This window comes from Sciurus vulgaris, assembly GCF_902686455.1.
Source record: "Sciurus vulgaris genome assembly, chromosome: 8".
Taxonomy (NCBI): Eukaryota; Metazoa; Chordata; class Mammalia; order Rodentia; family Sciuridae; genus Sciurus; species Sciurus vulgaris.
The window spans coordinates 22,363,643-22,379,385 of NC_136468.1; the positions used below are offsets into that span (position 1 = coordinate 22,363,643).

General features: G+C 48.4%; 1 protein-coding gene across 3 annotated transcripts in view; it reads left to right on the forward strand.

The window, feature by feature from the left end:
• PLXNA4 (plexin A4) overlaps positions 1–15,743 on the forward strand; it is a 422,599-nt gene that overhangs the window by 251,670 nt on the left and 155,186 nt on the right. For all 3 annotated transcript variants that reach the window (XM_079150156.1, XM_079150155.1, XM_079150154.1), the window contains one exon: positions 14,106–14,237. In XM_079150156.1, the coding sequence (XP_079006282.1) occupies positions 14,106–14,237 (132 nt within the window). The remainder of the gene's footprint in view (positions 1–14,105; positions 14,238–15,743) is intronic.

Here is a 15,743-nt window from a genome sequence, read left to right on the forward strand (position 1 = left end):
GACATCCACGTCCAGCTCCTGCCTCAAGAAAGAATGAGGCATCACTCCTCCTACCACCAGCCTCAGCACTGAGACTCGCAGGAGAGCAAGGCTGCCCTCTTTCCCTGACCAGTGAAGTGGCTGTGGAATGTGAACTGCCAGGTGTGTAGCCTGGCCAACAAGGCTTACACCTTCCCTTCAGCCAAACGTGGTGGGTAGTGTCATTATTTGCACTTTTACACACAAGAAAACCAAAGATTTGAGAAGTTGACTCACTTCCTGGCAACTAGTTCCTGGCAGACCTGCATTTGGAGCCCGCGTTGGTGGCCTGTGGAACCCATTTCAGTCCCTACACTGTTTAATGTCTTGGGCAAACCTAGAAAGGAACACTGTGACAAGACAGCTGCTGGAAAATGGAAGAATAAATATGTTACTCTTAGTATGTTAACATCATAAACATTCTACTGACGTAACTCTTCAACCCCTGACTCAGGATCTTGGTGACTTTCTCACTGGTCTCGGTTTCCCCATCAGAAGCTTGGGGAGACACTATTCCCAACGGACCAGGGACAGCGACTGGGCTTTGCTCAGTGCCTGTGAGCCCTGAGATCAATAGCATAATTGCTCTGAAATATATAGGCCTTGGTGATGCTGTGCAAATAATTATAATAACTATGGCGGGTGACGGAGAGGATGGTTTTCCAATATCTTATTCTAAAATGCGTTTCTCTGCAATTAACTTCACATGCTTCTGGCCGAGTGGGCATTCCATACAGGCATGTATTATTAATTTTTTTTTTCCCTTGGAGGCACTTCAGCTCTGGTGCCTCCTTTTCTTCTAGCCTGTCCCTCACTGGGGTCAAAGGTCACTGTCTGACTCGAGGAGAGTGTCTTCAGGCCCCTCCACTGAGGGTGGGGGCGGGCAAAGGGTGCTCAAAAGAGCCTTTGTGATATCACAGGCGAACTTCCCCTGGGCCCTGGGGCCCCCCAGTTTTCTGCATCAGTGTATTCCAGCTCCATCTGGTGATGTCATCCTGGGACAGGCATGTCTTTCTCAGCTCCAGAATTTGAAGCCTGGGAAGGCCCTTCCTCATAGTCTTGGGGAGCAAGTTTTCTGACTATGAACCATTCACATGCCCCCCTCCTGGCCTCATGAATTCCTGGGTGTTCATTCGTGAGAGTTCCAAATATTTCTTTCCCAAGGTAGCTGCTATTTCCAAAAAGTGAGGTGTGCCCAGTGACTTCTGGGTGGGATGGGTAGGGAAGGACAGGGAGAGGAAGCACGGAGTCACACTTGGTGGACTGCGAAATGGCGCTGAATGAGGCCCATTCCTCAAACGCCAGCAATTTCTTGGTAGACAGGGACGGATATTCCATGGCACACAACGATGCCTACTTCGGTGAGCAGTTGCTGAGTATAGGTTTGAAGCCAGAAAATGGAAGCTCCAGGCTGGGGCTCCCTGTGCATGTTTTGTGAACTGGGGGACGATGGACCGGATGGAGCCCCATACTCAAGCAGAACACAAGTGGCAGGGGAAAGGCAGCTGAGCCCTTAAGAACCTCATGTCCCCATGTACAACAGGCCACTTGAGCACAGTGATGGGGAGTGCATTGACTCCATCCTTGGAGACGGCAGAGGAGTCTTCCGTTCTCGGTGACCTGAGCTGGGTCTTAGTAACAGGCCTTGCATCTCATGCTTGCTTCTCACCTTGCTTTAGACTCATACACAAAAATGACCTGAGTAGCCAGGAGCCAGGGCTACTTTGAAATCCTGGTATAGATTCCAAGTCAGCAAAACTTGAATCCCTGTCTGTTTCTCAAACTATAGCAAATCTAATGGCAGCTCCAAGCAACACTCAGTCATTCACCCAGAAGCCAGGTGGCACCATCTGGACCACGTGCTTCCCTGGGGTGGTGCCCTGTGCTCCTTGGGATGAGGGGCTGAAGGAAGGAGGTTCCTTATCCTTGTTTGGGGAGTTCCCCCTTTGGGGAAGCCTGCACCTCAGTCCGTGGCACCGAGTAAACACAGGCTGTTTTTCGTTGCACAAACACACACACATCTGTCCCTGGAAGGCAGACTCTGCTCCACAGAAGGGCTGACGCCCCAGCAGCTTGATGAGGCTGCAGGGAAAGGACCCGGAGCTGAGCTCATCACTGAGAGCAGATGCTGAGGTGATACGCACTTGTCTGACGTTCCCTGGGTTATTTATTTGTCAAGAAAATTGCCAAACAGTGCCTAGGGACTGAGCAACGGTTGGTCCCCTGGTGCTTCCCACAGATAGCTCGAATCAGTATCTGAGGATGGGAACCATCTAGGCTGCCTAGCTGCTGCTGCCCTTGGTGACAGGAGAACCAGTGGTCCTTTAGGAGAGGCTATCAAGGGGAGGGAAGCTTGGGAGAGAGTCCCTGAGGATGTCTGAGGATTCTGGGACCCTTTGGGCTTCTCCCAGTATTAATAGAGTCCGTGTGGTTATGTGTATTCTACCAAACATCTATTAAGCAACTGGCATTCACAGAGGTGTTGGGGCCTTGCTGGGAAACTGTGTTCTGCTACATTACCACCAACATCCTGTTAGCTCTTCTCCATCTTCATACTATGGAGCGCGCTCCATATTAACCAACTGCCACTCACAGGCAGGTGTACCTAGTGCTAGTATGTGCCAGACACTGCCTAAGAGGGAATCTTTACAACAGCTCCCAGCTGGGAATTCTGAGTCCCTTACTTCGGCTGAGGACACCAAACACACCTTATGCATCCTGCCTGAGGTTGCAAACAGCCATACTATGAAGAGTGGGGAACAGGATTTGGCTGGCTCCGCTGCCTCTGCTTGAGCCCCATGCCACAGACCTGCCCTCCAAATATTGACCCCGCGGTGTCAGCAACAAAATACGCCCAAAGTGTGAGAGCAAAGAATGAGGGCTTCAGGGCCACTCAAGGCATATGACAGCTCTAAGTGACTGCACATGGAATGTGGGTGGAAAGGACCAGAGGAAGAGATGGGAGCGCACATGTGTTTGGAGAAAGCCCTCAGAGGAGTAGCCTGGGACAGCTTCAGAGGGACTCGTGGATGTGGACAGATTGAAGGGAAGCCAAGTGGAAGGTGAAGGAAAGGCAAGAGGGAAGGGGGTCCTCGGAACAGAACTGAGTGAGGGATCCACGGAGTCGTGGAGGAAGCAGGAATCATACCTGGCCTGACAGAGAGGGCAAGCAGGTGGAGGCACAGCTAGGAACCGTGCCTGCCACGCCTCAGTGGTCAGTGCTGTCAGGCAGAAAAGGGGGAAGGTGAGGGGCCGGAGGAGGCGTGGCTCTGATGGGGACCCCCTCTAGGATGGCCTTTATGCAAAGGAAGTGCTGAAGGTGGAGAGGTTGGGATAAAGAGGGGAAACCAGGGGCTGGGGAGATAGCTCAGTTGGTATAGTGCTTGCCTCGCAAGCACAAGGCCCTGGGTTCAATCCCCAGCCGCCCTCCCCCCAAAAAAGAGGGGAAATCAACCAGGAAGCTGCTGTGATCACGACCACTGAGAGAGCCGGGGGTTTGGACTTCGGGCCTGGAGGAACAGAATCCCATGCCAGCTGGTAAGGTCTAGACTGAGAGGCAGGCGGGGAAGCTGATGCTGCTCCGAGCCTGCGATGAAACCTAGGCAGGTCCGCTTCCTTGTCTGGTCAAGATGTAGTTACTGAGTCTACTCTGCACCCAGCTCTGTGTTAGAAGCTTCCATCCTTTGAGTGAGGGTCTGGCCATTTCAGAGCCCCAGAAATCACTAAAGTCACGCAGGCAAGAGTTCATGCATTCCCAGTTCTCTCTCCACCTTTGTTTTCTTGAGGCCTCCAGTTGGACAGGGGTTCCTCTTTGTTCCAGCTGCATTAAGCAGCTGCTGATACCCCTGCAAGAGGCTAGAAGTCCAGCAGAAGAAAAATGCTGACTGTGGCTGGGGGAGGCAGCCACCAACCTGTGAGGGAGGGAGGGCAGAGACAAGAGTGGCTTTTGGACGATGGATGGGGTCCTGATCCCCTGCCCACATCTCCGTGCCGACCCCACCCGGGGTCACTGCCCCTTAGGAGATGGGCCCCGTTCCTCCACAGTGCCTGACAGCCCTGACTCCACTCTGCCTCCCTTATGCCTCTCTTCTTGGCTCTTCTCGGTGAGGCCAGGGTGTGGTTTCCCACTTTCTCTTCTGAGGTTTGGTCCAACCAGAAGCACAAAGCTGCTTTCATGGTCCTCCACAAAGTAGTCGGCTTCCCGAGTCACTGCCAAATTCAACCAGACTCAATGTCCTGAACAATTCTGGCAGCTTTGGGGCAGCCTCCGCTGCAAGGTCTCTGGGTCCGTGTTGGTGGAATGCCAATCTGCTGACCCATCCATGGGCACAGAACTTCAGTGCCTGTTCCCCTGCCCTCTGTCCCATGGTGCCCCTTTTCTGCTACACTTCAGACAGCCCAGAGCTGAGCTGTGGGTCCTTTCTCTCTTTCCAGCCCCCTTAGGTAACCTGGTCAGATGTTGCATCCAGGCTGTGAGCCACATCTTCTAACCTCTCCGGAGAGCTGCAGCTCCTCTAGGGCATGGGTGGGGATCATGGAGATGCATTCATTTTAAGAGTAATAATTGCTAACGTCCACTGAAACTCAACAGTTACCCTACCCTCTCACTCTGCTAGGTATTTTACAACCCTGGGACATTATCATTATCATATACCATATCAACAACAATGAAGTATTATCATTACTATTATTTCTGTTTTTCAAGTGATGCTTGGAAGAGTTTAGTAGATTGTCTCAGATCATACCAGTTCCTAAGCGTTGGAGTCAGAATCCATACTGTTTGCCTGTGGGCTGTCTGCCTGTGCACCCCTCTCAGGACTCTGGTCTTTCATAAGGTGGATGAACACAGTCCATCTGCTAAGCACCAGAAGGGGCTGATGCAGGTAAAGTCCATGGCATGGTACCTGGTGCATGGCAGGTGGTAAATTAACTATCTAGTCATTCGTACTTGCTTTCCTGGGCATGGGAGCTGTCTGTCTAGGCTCCTTTCTGGACAGAGCACAAGAAATGGTTAGCCAAGGTTTGGGGTGCAATCTATATAAATAAGTGGTGGCTTAGGGCTCAAAGTGGTTGACTCGCCAAGGTTTCAAACCTGTAACTTCACCATGCAGGTTCCCAGAGTGTCTCCAGGACAGGGGTAACCAGAGAGGCTGCTTAAATCTACTCCACATCTGAAGTGTATGGGTCTGAACAATTTCCGGTCGTTGCTTCATATCAATCATGTTGGCTTTCCTTCTGATTTCTTCAGTGTCCCTGTCTTCTGGAAGTTTCCCTGGTTTTGTCCACCACTAGAGCAGTTAGGGGAGATTTGGAGGCTGTTGTCCCTGATTTTCATTGATTTGAGCATTGAAGTCCTAGTGGCAGCGTCGAAAGCATCATTCAGCTTTGTGAATGTGTGTAACGGGAGGCCCAGAGGGACTGATTGTCCCAGCAATGTTTGGTAACATGGCACCAGATTTGTGCACACACAGTGCCTGTCTAATTAATTGCTGTTTACAGTCTCGCTCTTCCTTTTGCATCCTCTTTCTCCTGCCTAGAATCAGGAAATTAAAACAAAGTGCCTTCGTCGGGCTGTTCTGGGGCAGCTTAAGCAACATATGCATTGAAGTCAGGTCTAGGTGCGCTTTCCAAGCCCACGACTCAAGGCAGGCAGGCGTGGTCACTGTGTGAAGCACAGTCCACCCTGCTAAACAGGACACTGTGGCCACTGGGCCTGGCTGGCTGGGTGGAGCCATTCCAGCTCCATGCTGCCCCTGAGTCCTCCAGATGGAATGCCCCTGTTCAGTCCTGTTGGTTAAAGCAGGGAGACTGCATGGTGAGAATGAATGAAGCGCTGATGATTGCTTCGGGTGGTTCCATTTACTTTCATTCATTCATTCAACATCTACTATTTGAGCATCTACTCTGTGGCATGGTTCAACAGATATGGTACAGGAATTTCTACCCTTATAGACTGTATTCTGGGGGACCGTCACACAACAACCATAATAAATACATACATTATAAAGTATGTAAGAGGTGACAGATGCTTAGGAAAAGAAAGAATCAGCAAAAGGGGATTGGAAGTCCAGAGGGAGAGAGATGATAACTTAGAAACAAAAACTCTGGGAAATTCAAGGTTAACATCGAGTGGCGTGTTTTCTCAGATAATCTTGGTTTGTGATTTGAGGAACATTGGCAGCGAGTGAGCACACGGGTCATGGGAGTAACCCCACCCTTGGCAGGGGAACATTTTCAGCCCCTCGGTCTGATGGGAGATCCAGGATATCTTGTCCACCACCATATAGACTAGAGGACTCCTCCACAGGGAAACAGAGAGAGTGAAGGAGGCTCTTTCCCATGATGTTTAGCCCCAGCCAGTCAGCCACCAAGATCCTCAGGTTTCATCTGACATCTGGGCCTGTCTTCCTGCCACCTCTTCCTAATTTCTCCATATCTCCAACTGGAGTTGAATCTCCTACCCAGTGTCACTCATAGAATTACACAGGGACAGTTCTAGAGGCTGAGACATGGCCTCATCTTCAGATACTGAGAGCACACGTGTATATGTATGTACCTGTGTGTGCAGGTGGGGTGTCTGTGAGCAGGCATGTGTGTCTTGGCCAACCAGGGTCCAGTTCAGGCCCAGTGGTCACTTCTCAGATCATTCATTCCTTAAACAAGCACCTACTGTGTATCTGATTCAAGCACCTACTATGTATCTGATTCAGATGCTTTTGTGTGCTAATTCTTCCTTCCACCTGCTTCTTTTGGGCTTGTGTGGCAAGATGCTAAGGAACAGTGACCTTGGCTATATCACTTAGGTCCTCTGGGGCTTATAGAATAAATCACATATGCAGGATCCAAAAGCTCACATGTGTCTCCTGAGAGCATCACAGCCCCATGGTGTACCAGGGGCAGGTCCTTGTTACTGATACCTCCCAAGGGCCCTCAAATACTTCTGCCTCCATGGGAGCCAGGTTAGGCTAGGACAGTTGTGACAGCTGAAGTCACACAGGCAAGGTTTCTGAGAGGAGAAGCTGAATATGGGTCCCTTGCCCCCTCCTCAGGCAGCTCATCCTTCTCTGCCTGCCCTAACATGGTCTCCATTCCGCAAACTGTCTGGTTTGCATTTTGTTGCACAGAAGCCCTTTCGTATGCTGGGAACCTGGGAGGTCCAGCAATAGCTCTGGCCTCCCTCAAATGTGGGGTGCATCTCTGCACAAGCCCCACCACCCCATCCCCATGAGGGAGGCCTGAATTTCCTCCCATCCCAACCACCAGCTGGTTTGCCCCATGCCTCTGCATTTGAGGTTAGAGGGTCTACATGGAGACTTCAGAATGGCCCTGAGACAGGCCTCCTCCTGGTTTAACCTGTTTCCCCGCCATCTCTAGTTCTAGCTTTATTTCCCTGCCTTCCAGAAAAATCCCACCCTCACTTTCTTATACCTAGAATCAGCCCAGAAACCTTGCGGGTGTAAACCTGGATGGGGTTGTTTGAGACAACGTGCAGAGAGAGGAAAGGGGAAGGCAGGGGTGGCCTGAATCTTTAGAGATGAACAGTATTGTTTGCTCATTAGGAAGATTATTCCAAGTAAGACAGCCGCCAGAATGCTCTAGTGCAAGCATCTGCCTGCTACTGGGAGACGATATTTATTGTTCAATCCTTCAATGGATGTAAACAAACAGCCCGGCCCAGATAATGTTCCAATAAACAAACAAGCAGCTGCCAGGAGCTCCCTGGATGGCTGACCTTTGCGGAGGCCACCCTGCTGATGTTTTAATAGCAGTCTGCCTGGCAACGCAGGGACTCACCGTGCCAGGGATGGAGATAGGTGTTACACTGACTGGTGGATGGGCAGGGGGCCAGAGGGGCTGGAGGGAAGGGGCTGGCTGCCTAGGAGCTCCTTAGCTAGAGACTGACTGGCTGGGGAAGACGGGTGGGAAAGCCCAGACACCCAGCTAACATGTCTGTTTGTCTCTGTGAAGCCATATGTAAGTGTGCAGTGCACACTCAACACTATAATGAAGGTTCCTGGATGGACAAGACAGGGATGATGCACAATTGTTAAGTCCTAGTGTGGCCTCACCAGTTACTATTGATTGGTAGCTAGCTGCTGCCCCCAGCCCCTGCATGCCCGTCACCATCTAGATGTCCCCCCACCTCACCTTCTCCCTAGCAAGGTGCTTGGGGCAGCTGAGAGCCTCCAAGAATCTGCTCCCACAGCAACTGTGTGACTCGTCCTCACCTTCAAGCAGCTGTTAGTATTTTGACTGTCACCCAGGGTACTGAGGGTCCTGCTGTGCAGGAGGCATGTCCAGAAGGCATGGGCATGATCAGTGAGCCTGCCAAGTGCTAGAGCAGATTAGAACCAGGCCCATGCAGCTGAGCTTTCTGACTTGCTTGGCAGAGTGGGGACCATGCTGCTGGCTCATGCATACATCTCATGAGCTCCAAAAACATGAGGGTAATGGGGAGGGTCTCTGGGAGACACTAGTGTGTTATGGTAGGGGTGGGTGTTGGGCAAGGTTTCCACTGAGGGTATCCCCAGGAGGACAGTCACCAAGTCAAATTCTTAGCCAGGTTGATTGGTGAGTGCAGAATCAAAACATGGGAAGAGAATGACCTAGAACAGTGCCATCCAATATGGTGGCCAACAGCCACATAGTAAGCCCCTGAAATGTGGCTAGCCCCAGTTGAGATATGCTGTATATGTAAAGCATACCCCAGGTTTCAATGATTTAGTATGAGAAGAAAGAAAGTAAAATATCTCATGGATAATTTTATGCTTGTATATTTGTTATCATCTTCAGGGCACCACAGGTTAGACAAAATACATTATGAAAATTAATTTTACCAATCCCTTTTTCTAATGTGACCAGTACTAGAAAATGTTCAATGGCATATATGGCCCACATTTGTGGCTCACAAATCTATTGTGAAAATTCCACTAGGGCTTAAGTGGGACCAGGAGGGCACCATTTCCTACCACAGAGACCACATTGGCACTCAGGTCTGCTCTCTTCGCTCTCCCTTCTCAGGACAGCGCTGAAGAAAGATGACCACGTTTTTTCCCTTCTAATGTTCTTTTTCCTATTTTCGCTGTTACCCTCTTATTAGAATGTTACTACAACTAATGTTGCTACTTCAGATCAGTCTTTTTAGTGACCTGGGAGATTTTTGTCTCCTAAGGTAGATTTTGAGTAAATCCAATGTTACCACTCGTGTTTCATTGGTTAAGCTCTCATCAGGTGCCATATTTGGCCCTTTGCCATATAAGGTTGAGTGCTCCTTGCCCACTGGCCTTACTTGGGGCTGGACATAGCATCCCTATTGACACCCAGTTACTCAGCCAGAGATCCCAGGAAGAACAAATAGAGGGCTTTGAACAACTCTCTGCCATAGAGTTTGCCACTGGGCCTCATGGGTGAGAAGACAGGCATTCAACAAATGCAAGGTGGCTGATAAATGAGTGTGAGGTACATCCTTCTGTCAAGGGGTTTGCAGGGTTGAGATGTGGTTTCCCCCTGGGTGTCAACTTTGGAAATTTACAACATCTTCAAAACATACGAATTTACATTCATAACCCACAGTTGGTCTCTTTACATTTTCTACCTTCAAAAAAAATTTCTAAAAATCAATATCTGCTTTGATCTTTTCTCACTGCTTAGGTGATCCACACGGTTGGCCTCTGCTGTGTAAAATATCAAATATTTGTTTAGGTTGCCACCTCCTCCCCATTCCTGATTGAAACACAGTCACTGGCCAATGGTCTCCTTCCACCTCCACTCTCAACTTTTTCTTTCTGGTCTGGGCTGTTGTCCGAGGCCATTCTTGAGTTGCAAACATCTGAAGCATGTTTCTACCTCGTGAGGCAGAGACCAAATGTGATATTCGAAGTGAACTTGGCCAGGATGATGACTCTGTTGGTCTGTTTGTCCCATCAGAATGGCACCTAACATTTTGTTGGCTGCCTGGGAATAAGAGGAGTAGAAAATGATGATACTGAAGTCCCCTTCCTTGATCCTGTGCCTCATCTTGATTATATCTAGCAGCTCAGAGCCCATTGAAATGCTAGTAGAATGTGGTCATTTTTCATTTACTAGTAACTACTTATTGAGCACCAATTATGTCTTAGGGAAGGTAACAGGCTTGACATCTGCCCCATGAGACCCACAGTCCCAGTTCTATCTGTTCCTGTGGCAACTCCTTCCTGGCTGTCAGGTCCATACTGGGTGGGACGTCTTTCTATAGTTTATCTCCTTGGTTGGGCTTCAAAGCTCAAAATTCTCTGCAATATTTTTCTCTCTCCTCTAGACCCTTTATAAAATCATTAAATAAGACTAGTAGTGACAATAGTGGTGGGAGTTCTCAATTCTTCTCCACCCAGAAATGTGTCTTTCCTGTCTTAATCGCTTCTCTCTCCTTGGCAAAACTGCCCCAAGTCCCACAGAGTCTCATTATTTTTAAATACCTTTTCATGTGGAACCTTGTCAAAGGCTTTTGGAGCATCTAAATAGCTAAGAGGCAATGACGAGCTAGCAATTGGGAGAACTGGGTTCTAGTCCCACCTGATACTGGTTTACCATTGAACTTTGGGCAAGAACAGTCCCTGTCTCGGTTGCTTCGTCAGTAAAATGAGAAGGTTTATGCTGGCAGTCAACATCGTAAAAATTTTATAACCATCAGATGAGACAGTGTTATTTATGAATTTGCAAGGTATAAAACAAAAAATATAAGGGCTCATTATTTTGAAAATTTACAACGGCATCTTCATTCATATGCAAGTTCCTCTCCCAAAAGAACTGCAGTAGATAAAGACAGTTCCTCTTCCACCCGAAGAGTAATGTTTAACAACTACTACTTTGACTGCTTGAGAGGATGCAGATTTACATAACCAATAGGATCTGGTTCAGGGTGCGTGTTGGCATAGTGTGTAAACTCACAGAAGCCCAGACCCTGAAATCAATCAGAATTTGGTGTGGATCCAGGATTGTCTTTCACTAGATGTGTGACCTTGGAGAAGTCATTTCACCTCTCTTGTACCTTACTGCAAATGAGGGTGATATTAGTGATCACTTTATGAAGTTATGAGATATAAATGCTGATTCATAAATAGACATTTAATAAAGAGCAGTTCTTGTCATTTATCTATATAGGGGCCCAAAAGCTGCAACTTGTCCATCCTACCTGAATTTTAGGATTGCCCATCCAAAATTCAGCAAATTTCACAATAAACTCCTTTTATCCAGGTCCTTGTGAGATTCTTTCAGGAGATGGACAAATGAATGCTTTCCTTTCTGTTTTGTGGAAAACCGTGGATGAGGGAGGGGGCTGGGGAGAAACATCTTCCCAATTGCCTTCACCCTCTGGCAGAGTGTGGATGGTGGAGACAGTGGGCCAGGCTATGAAAACTCACCCCTTTGGCATCTCTTATTTCTTCTTTCACCCACCCTCTGTCCCGGCCCCAGTTTGCTTGTTTTCTCTAATGTCCACCATATCCAGCACTTTCACCTCACCTGAGGGAGCAGGGAAGTTGGAACCAAATGATAAGAAGACCACTCAGGCACTGAATCTAATTTCCTTTGGGGATCAGACCAAGGGCGCTGGATGGGACTTAGTTCCGCCAGCATTCCCTGTAGGGCAGCCTTGGGGGACTGGAGAGCAGCCAGGCACTCAGTATCACTCTCTGCTCCCACTCCAGGGCACCTCCCAGATGGGCCTGAAGCCTGGCTGGGCCAGGGGCCAAGGCCATCACTGCACGGTCAGACTTGGGTGGTAATCCCAATTGGTTTTGCACGAAGTCTCATTTCATTCAGATTAAGAAAGGTCCTGGTCAGTGTGGACATCTGGTGCCTTGGGAATGGGCACAGAAAGAAGACTCTGGGAATCCAGGGCATTTTGATTTTCAGGACTAAATATCTCGCTCTTCAATTCTTTCTCTGGTTTTCATTGCTATTGTTTTCATGAACTTAAACTGAAATTGGCAAAGAGGAGTCTTAAGATCATTCATTTACTTGTTCATTTTTAAAATAAATATTTGTCAAGCACAAGAGTTTGAGCATCAATATTAGGAATAACTGGAGAAAGTTTTTGGAATTAGAGACCAGAGGCCTACCTTGACCTTAGTCCCCTGCCTTTAGATGGCCCCAGAACTTACCTTGAACTGCTCCCAGCCCCAGGGAACAAGGCCTCTCATGTAAACAAGGAGTTCACAGTCAAACCTGGATTCTAATTCCACCTGCAGATTTCATAGCTCCAGGCAGCTGTTTAATGTACCTAGGTCTCATTTTCTGTATCCAATATCAGCTTATCAGTTAGGATTTTGAGGCGACATTAAGCCTTGTATTGATTTAGAAATGAGCAATAAGGAAATATTTTAAGAAACTACAAAGTCCAGACAATGGACAAGCTTTGAAGTTATTTGGATTCAATGGGTCAGTGACATTACCAAGGGCCATTTTTTTTCCATCTCTGTGCCTGACATTCCCTGGTTCCAAAGGTCTCTTCTGATCAAATCCATTGATGAATTGAGCCAATATTCTCTCCATCACTGTGGTGAGAGAGTGAGATTAAGCTGATTTGTTTCTGCTGATCAAGAACAACTCTAGGAAGTAGACAGTAGGTTCAGTTCCACCCGGAAGGTGAGAGAGGGTGGGTTAGATGCTGCAGGGTCCATGTGAGACATGACAAATAAGCGCTAAGCACATGGGATTGATGGGATCATATCAATAAGGAATTATGTACAAAGCCACCTCTTAGCACCTGATGTCTAGGGAGCTTAAAAGTAATGCCGAAAAGGAAAAATAAACAGAAAGAAAACCCAATCAACCAAAGGCTGGTCAAACCCGTAAACCAACTGCCTCGGTTATCAGAGGCTGGTGAACTCTGCAGAAACAAGAGCCATCGGACTTTTGGGTAACTATGTGGCCAGTTGTCATCAACGCAGTTTTAAGCTTTTTTCTGTAGTTTAGTTTCTCAGAATAACTCTTTCATTCTTCTTGATCTCAGCAGGGGTAAAAAATTACATATTAATATTTTTAAATAAAAGTACATAATGGGAATGTTTGGGATACAATATTTTCTTTGGTTTTATTATCAAAATCTCTAAAATTATGCCAGGGATATCTTACAGAGTCTTCTGCTCATGGCATCTAACCAGTGCCCCCTGGCCCTCCTCTCATCATGCTCTTGGTACTGCTTGTACCCAGTGCACGTGGCTGGTACTATTGGCATGGCAGGGTCTTGTCAGATCTGTAACTTCAGGCTCACGATGAATCTGGAGACCTGGCCAACACCCAGGGCCAGGTGAGCATTGTGTCAGGTTGGGACGCCCACATCTTTTCTAGGTTTGTTCTCAGTGATGGAGTGTGGGGACAAAAGTCTCTTCTGGTTTTTTCCACAAGTTCCCAGAAGGACTTGTGGTGGCTGGGGATGACCTCCCATCAAGTATTCCTGGAAGGTTGAGGATGACGCCTGCCTGAGCACACTTTCTTACAGTCCCCATGTCCCATTCCCTGGGGGTCATGAATACAACCTCTGGGGGATTTCAGACCCCAATATCTATTCCAAAACCTAAACTATAAGCAGTGGTTTAAATGGCCAAAAAGAGGTTACTCTGTGTAAAACTCAGGGGACTGAATACCTGCCCGGTTCCCCTCCAGGGTACAGCAGTGACATCCAGGTAGCAGTTTTCAACATCCTTACACCAAAATTGTTTTCTACTAACAAATATGGCAAATACTACTGATGCAGGATGACACTCTGATCTGAGGCAGCCTGTTCACCCAATCCCCAGACCACCTTCCCCCATTCCAGACTATCCTTTTTTTCTCAATATCCAGCAAGGGCTCTGAGACTTCTGCCCAAGGCACAGGGAACAGGAGAAAACAAGACCAGATTCTTGCTGAAGCCCAGCTGAGTCTCTCCCCTCCCCATCTCTGTGACGCTCCCTTCAGGAGGCCACGGTGGGCCTGGCCTTAGCCTCTGAGCCCTGTGGAGCTCACTGACTGTCCTGTGAATGTTGGAAGGCCTCCACTTGGAGTTGGGCTGTGGGCAGTATTAGTGTCTGTACTCATCTTGGTTTTCCTCTTCCTCTCCTCTGCAGATCCGGGTGGATGGACCCAGGGGCAATGCCCTGCAGTACGAGACAGTGCAGGTGGTAGACCCTGGCCCTGTCCTCCGCGACATGGCCTTCTCCAAGGACCACGAGCAACTCTACATCATGTCAGAAAGGCAGGTAAGTCTCTTTGGGCTCTGCTCGAAATTTGTCTTGCAACTAAGTACTAGCCTGTGGCTCAGTGGAACCCACAGGAGGCCAGCAGCGCAAAGGTGATTTGATTTATTTGGGTCAATGTGTATCCTTTCCGTTACATGGCCTGGGGTCTGAGGCGGGTGTGTGTAATAGGGAATGAAACATTTGAAATATCAAAATATCCATCAGTCTAGAACAAATCTGCTGACTTCAAAATGATGATGTGTATAAGTTCAACTCTTTTTTTTTGTCTTTTTCTTTTTTCTTTTTTTTTTTTTTTTTGCGGTGCTGGGGATTGAACCCAGGGCCCTGTGCTTGCAAGGCAAGCACTTTACCAACTGAGCTACATCCCCAGCCCATGTATAAGTTCAGGGTCAACATTTACTCTCTTTTGAAGAAACCTGGTACAGATGCCATGTTCTTGGTCCATATTTCCCTACGTGGAGTATAATGTCTAACCAAAGTCACCTTCCTTGATCCTGGAGGCCTGAGATGGGTAATGTTTTCTTGCCATAAGAGCTGAGTTAGAGGAGCATCCAGATGAAGAAAGTTTAAAAAACAGAGTCTGTGTGCTGTGAGGACAAGGTGTAGTATGTGCTCTGAGCCTTCATGTGTACCTACAACTCTCTGTGGAACCTCCAGAAGATTCCAAGAATAGATAGGGCACAGGGATTATTACTGTTGGCAGAAGTTGAACAGGAAGTAGCAAGGAGGGGCTTCATTCTGAGATTCAGTTGAGAATTACCTTCCTCAGGGATTTCTGAGTTCACACCAGGAGTTGTGTCTGCAACAGGTGAAGGAAGAGATTTCCTCTGCAAATACCGTAGAGTTGAGGATATTTCCCAGAGTCCCCTGATTCCTGCCAGAGTATTTTGCCCCACAATACACAACCCACCCCAGGCGTAGATTGGCACTGCCATACCTCTGCCCGCCTTCTCTGTGTTGAATGGGTCATCCCTGGGAGTCGTCCTTCCAGTCCATGAATATGGATGTATTAGCTCTGAGTGGCAGAGGCAGCAGCCCTGGGAGACAGATCTCCCTCTTATTCATCTTCATTAGCGTGGCCTGAACTCTCTGGAGGACCTTGCTGACAGAGTCTGGATTGTTCTGCCTGTTCCCTCTCTGCAGAGTGGGGGAGACGAATTCCACATTATGCCACCCACAGGACTTGTGCATTATGCCTTGGCAGCCCACAGCAGCTCCGCCCTCCCTAAGAGCTTGATGACATCTTCTCTTGGTGTGGGGCTCCCAGTCACACTGAGACCCATTGTGGTGCTCTTGAAGCCTCCATGGCTTGGGAATGGGAGTGGGGGTGCATGAGATGGAGTTGGCCACTGGGGATGAGACTCTCCCTTTGTCTCTTGCCTTACTTTTCAAAATGGGATTCCCACTCCCCACTCCTTACCTGCCTCCAAGACCCTGGGAGCTGAGGGGAAGCAGCTGTCCTTGGTGGATTGAATCCTTCAGAGAAGACCCAAGATTTGCCCAAGC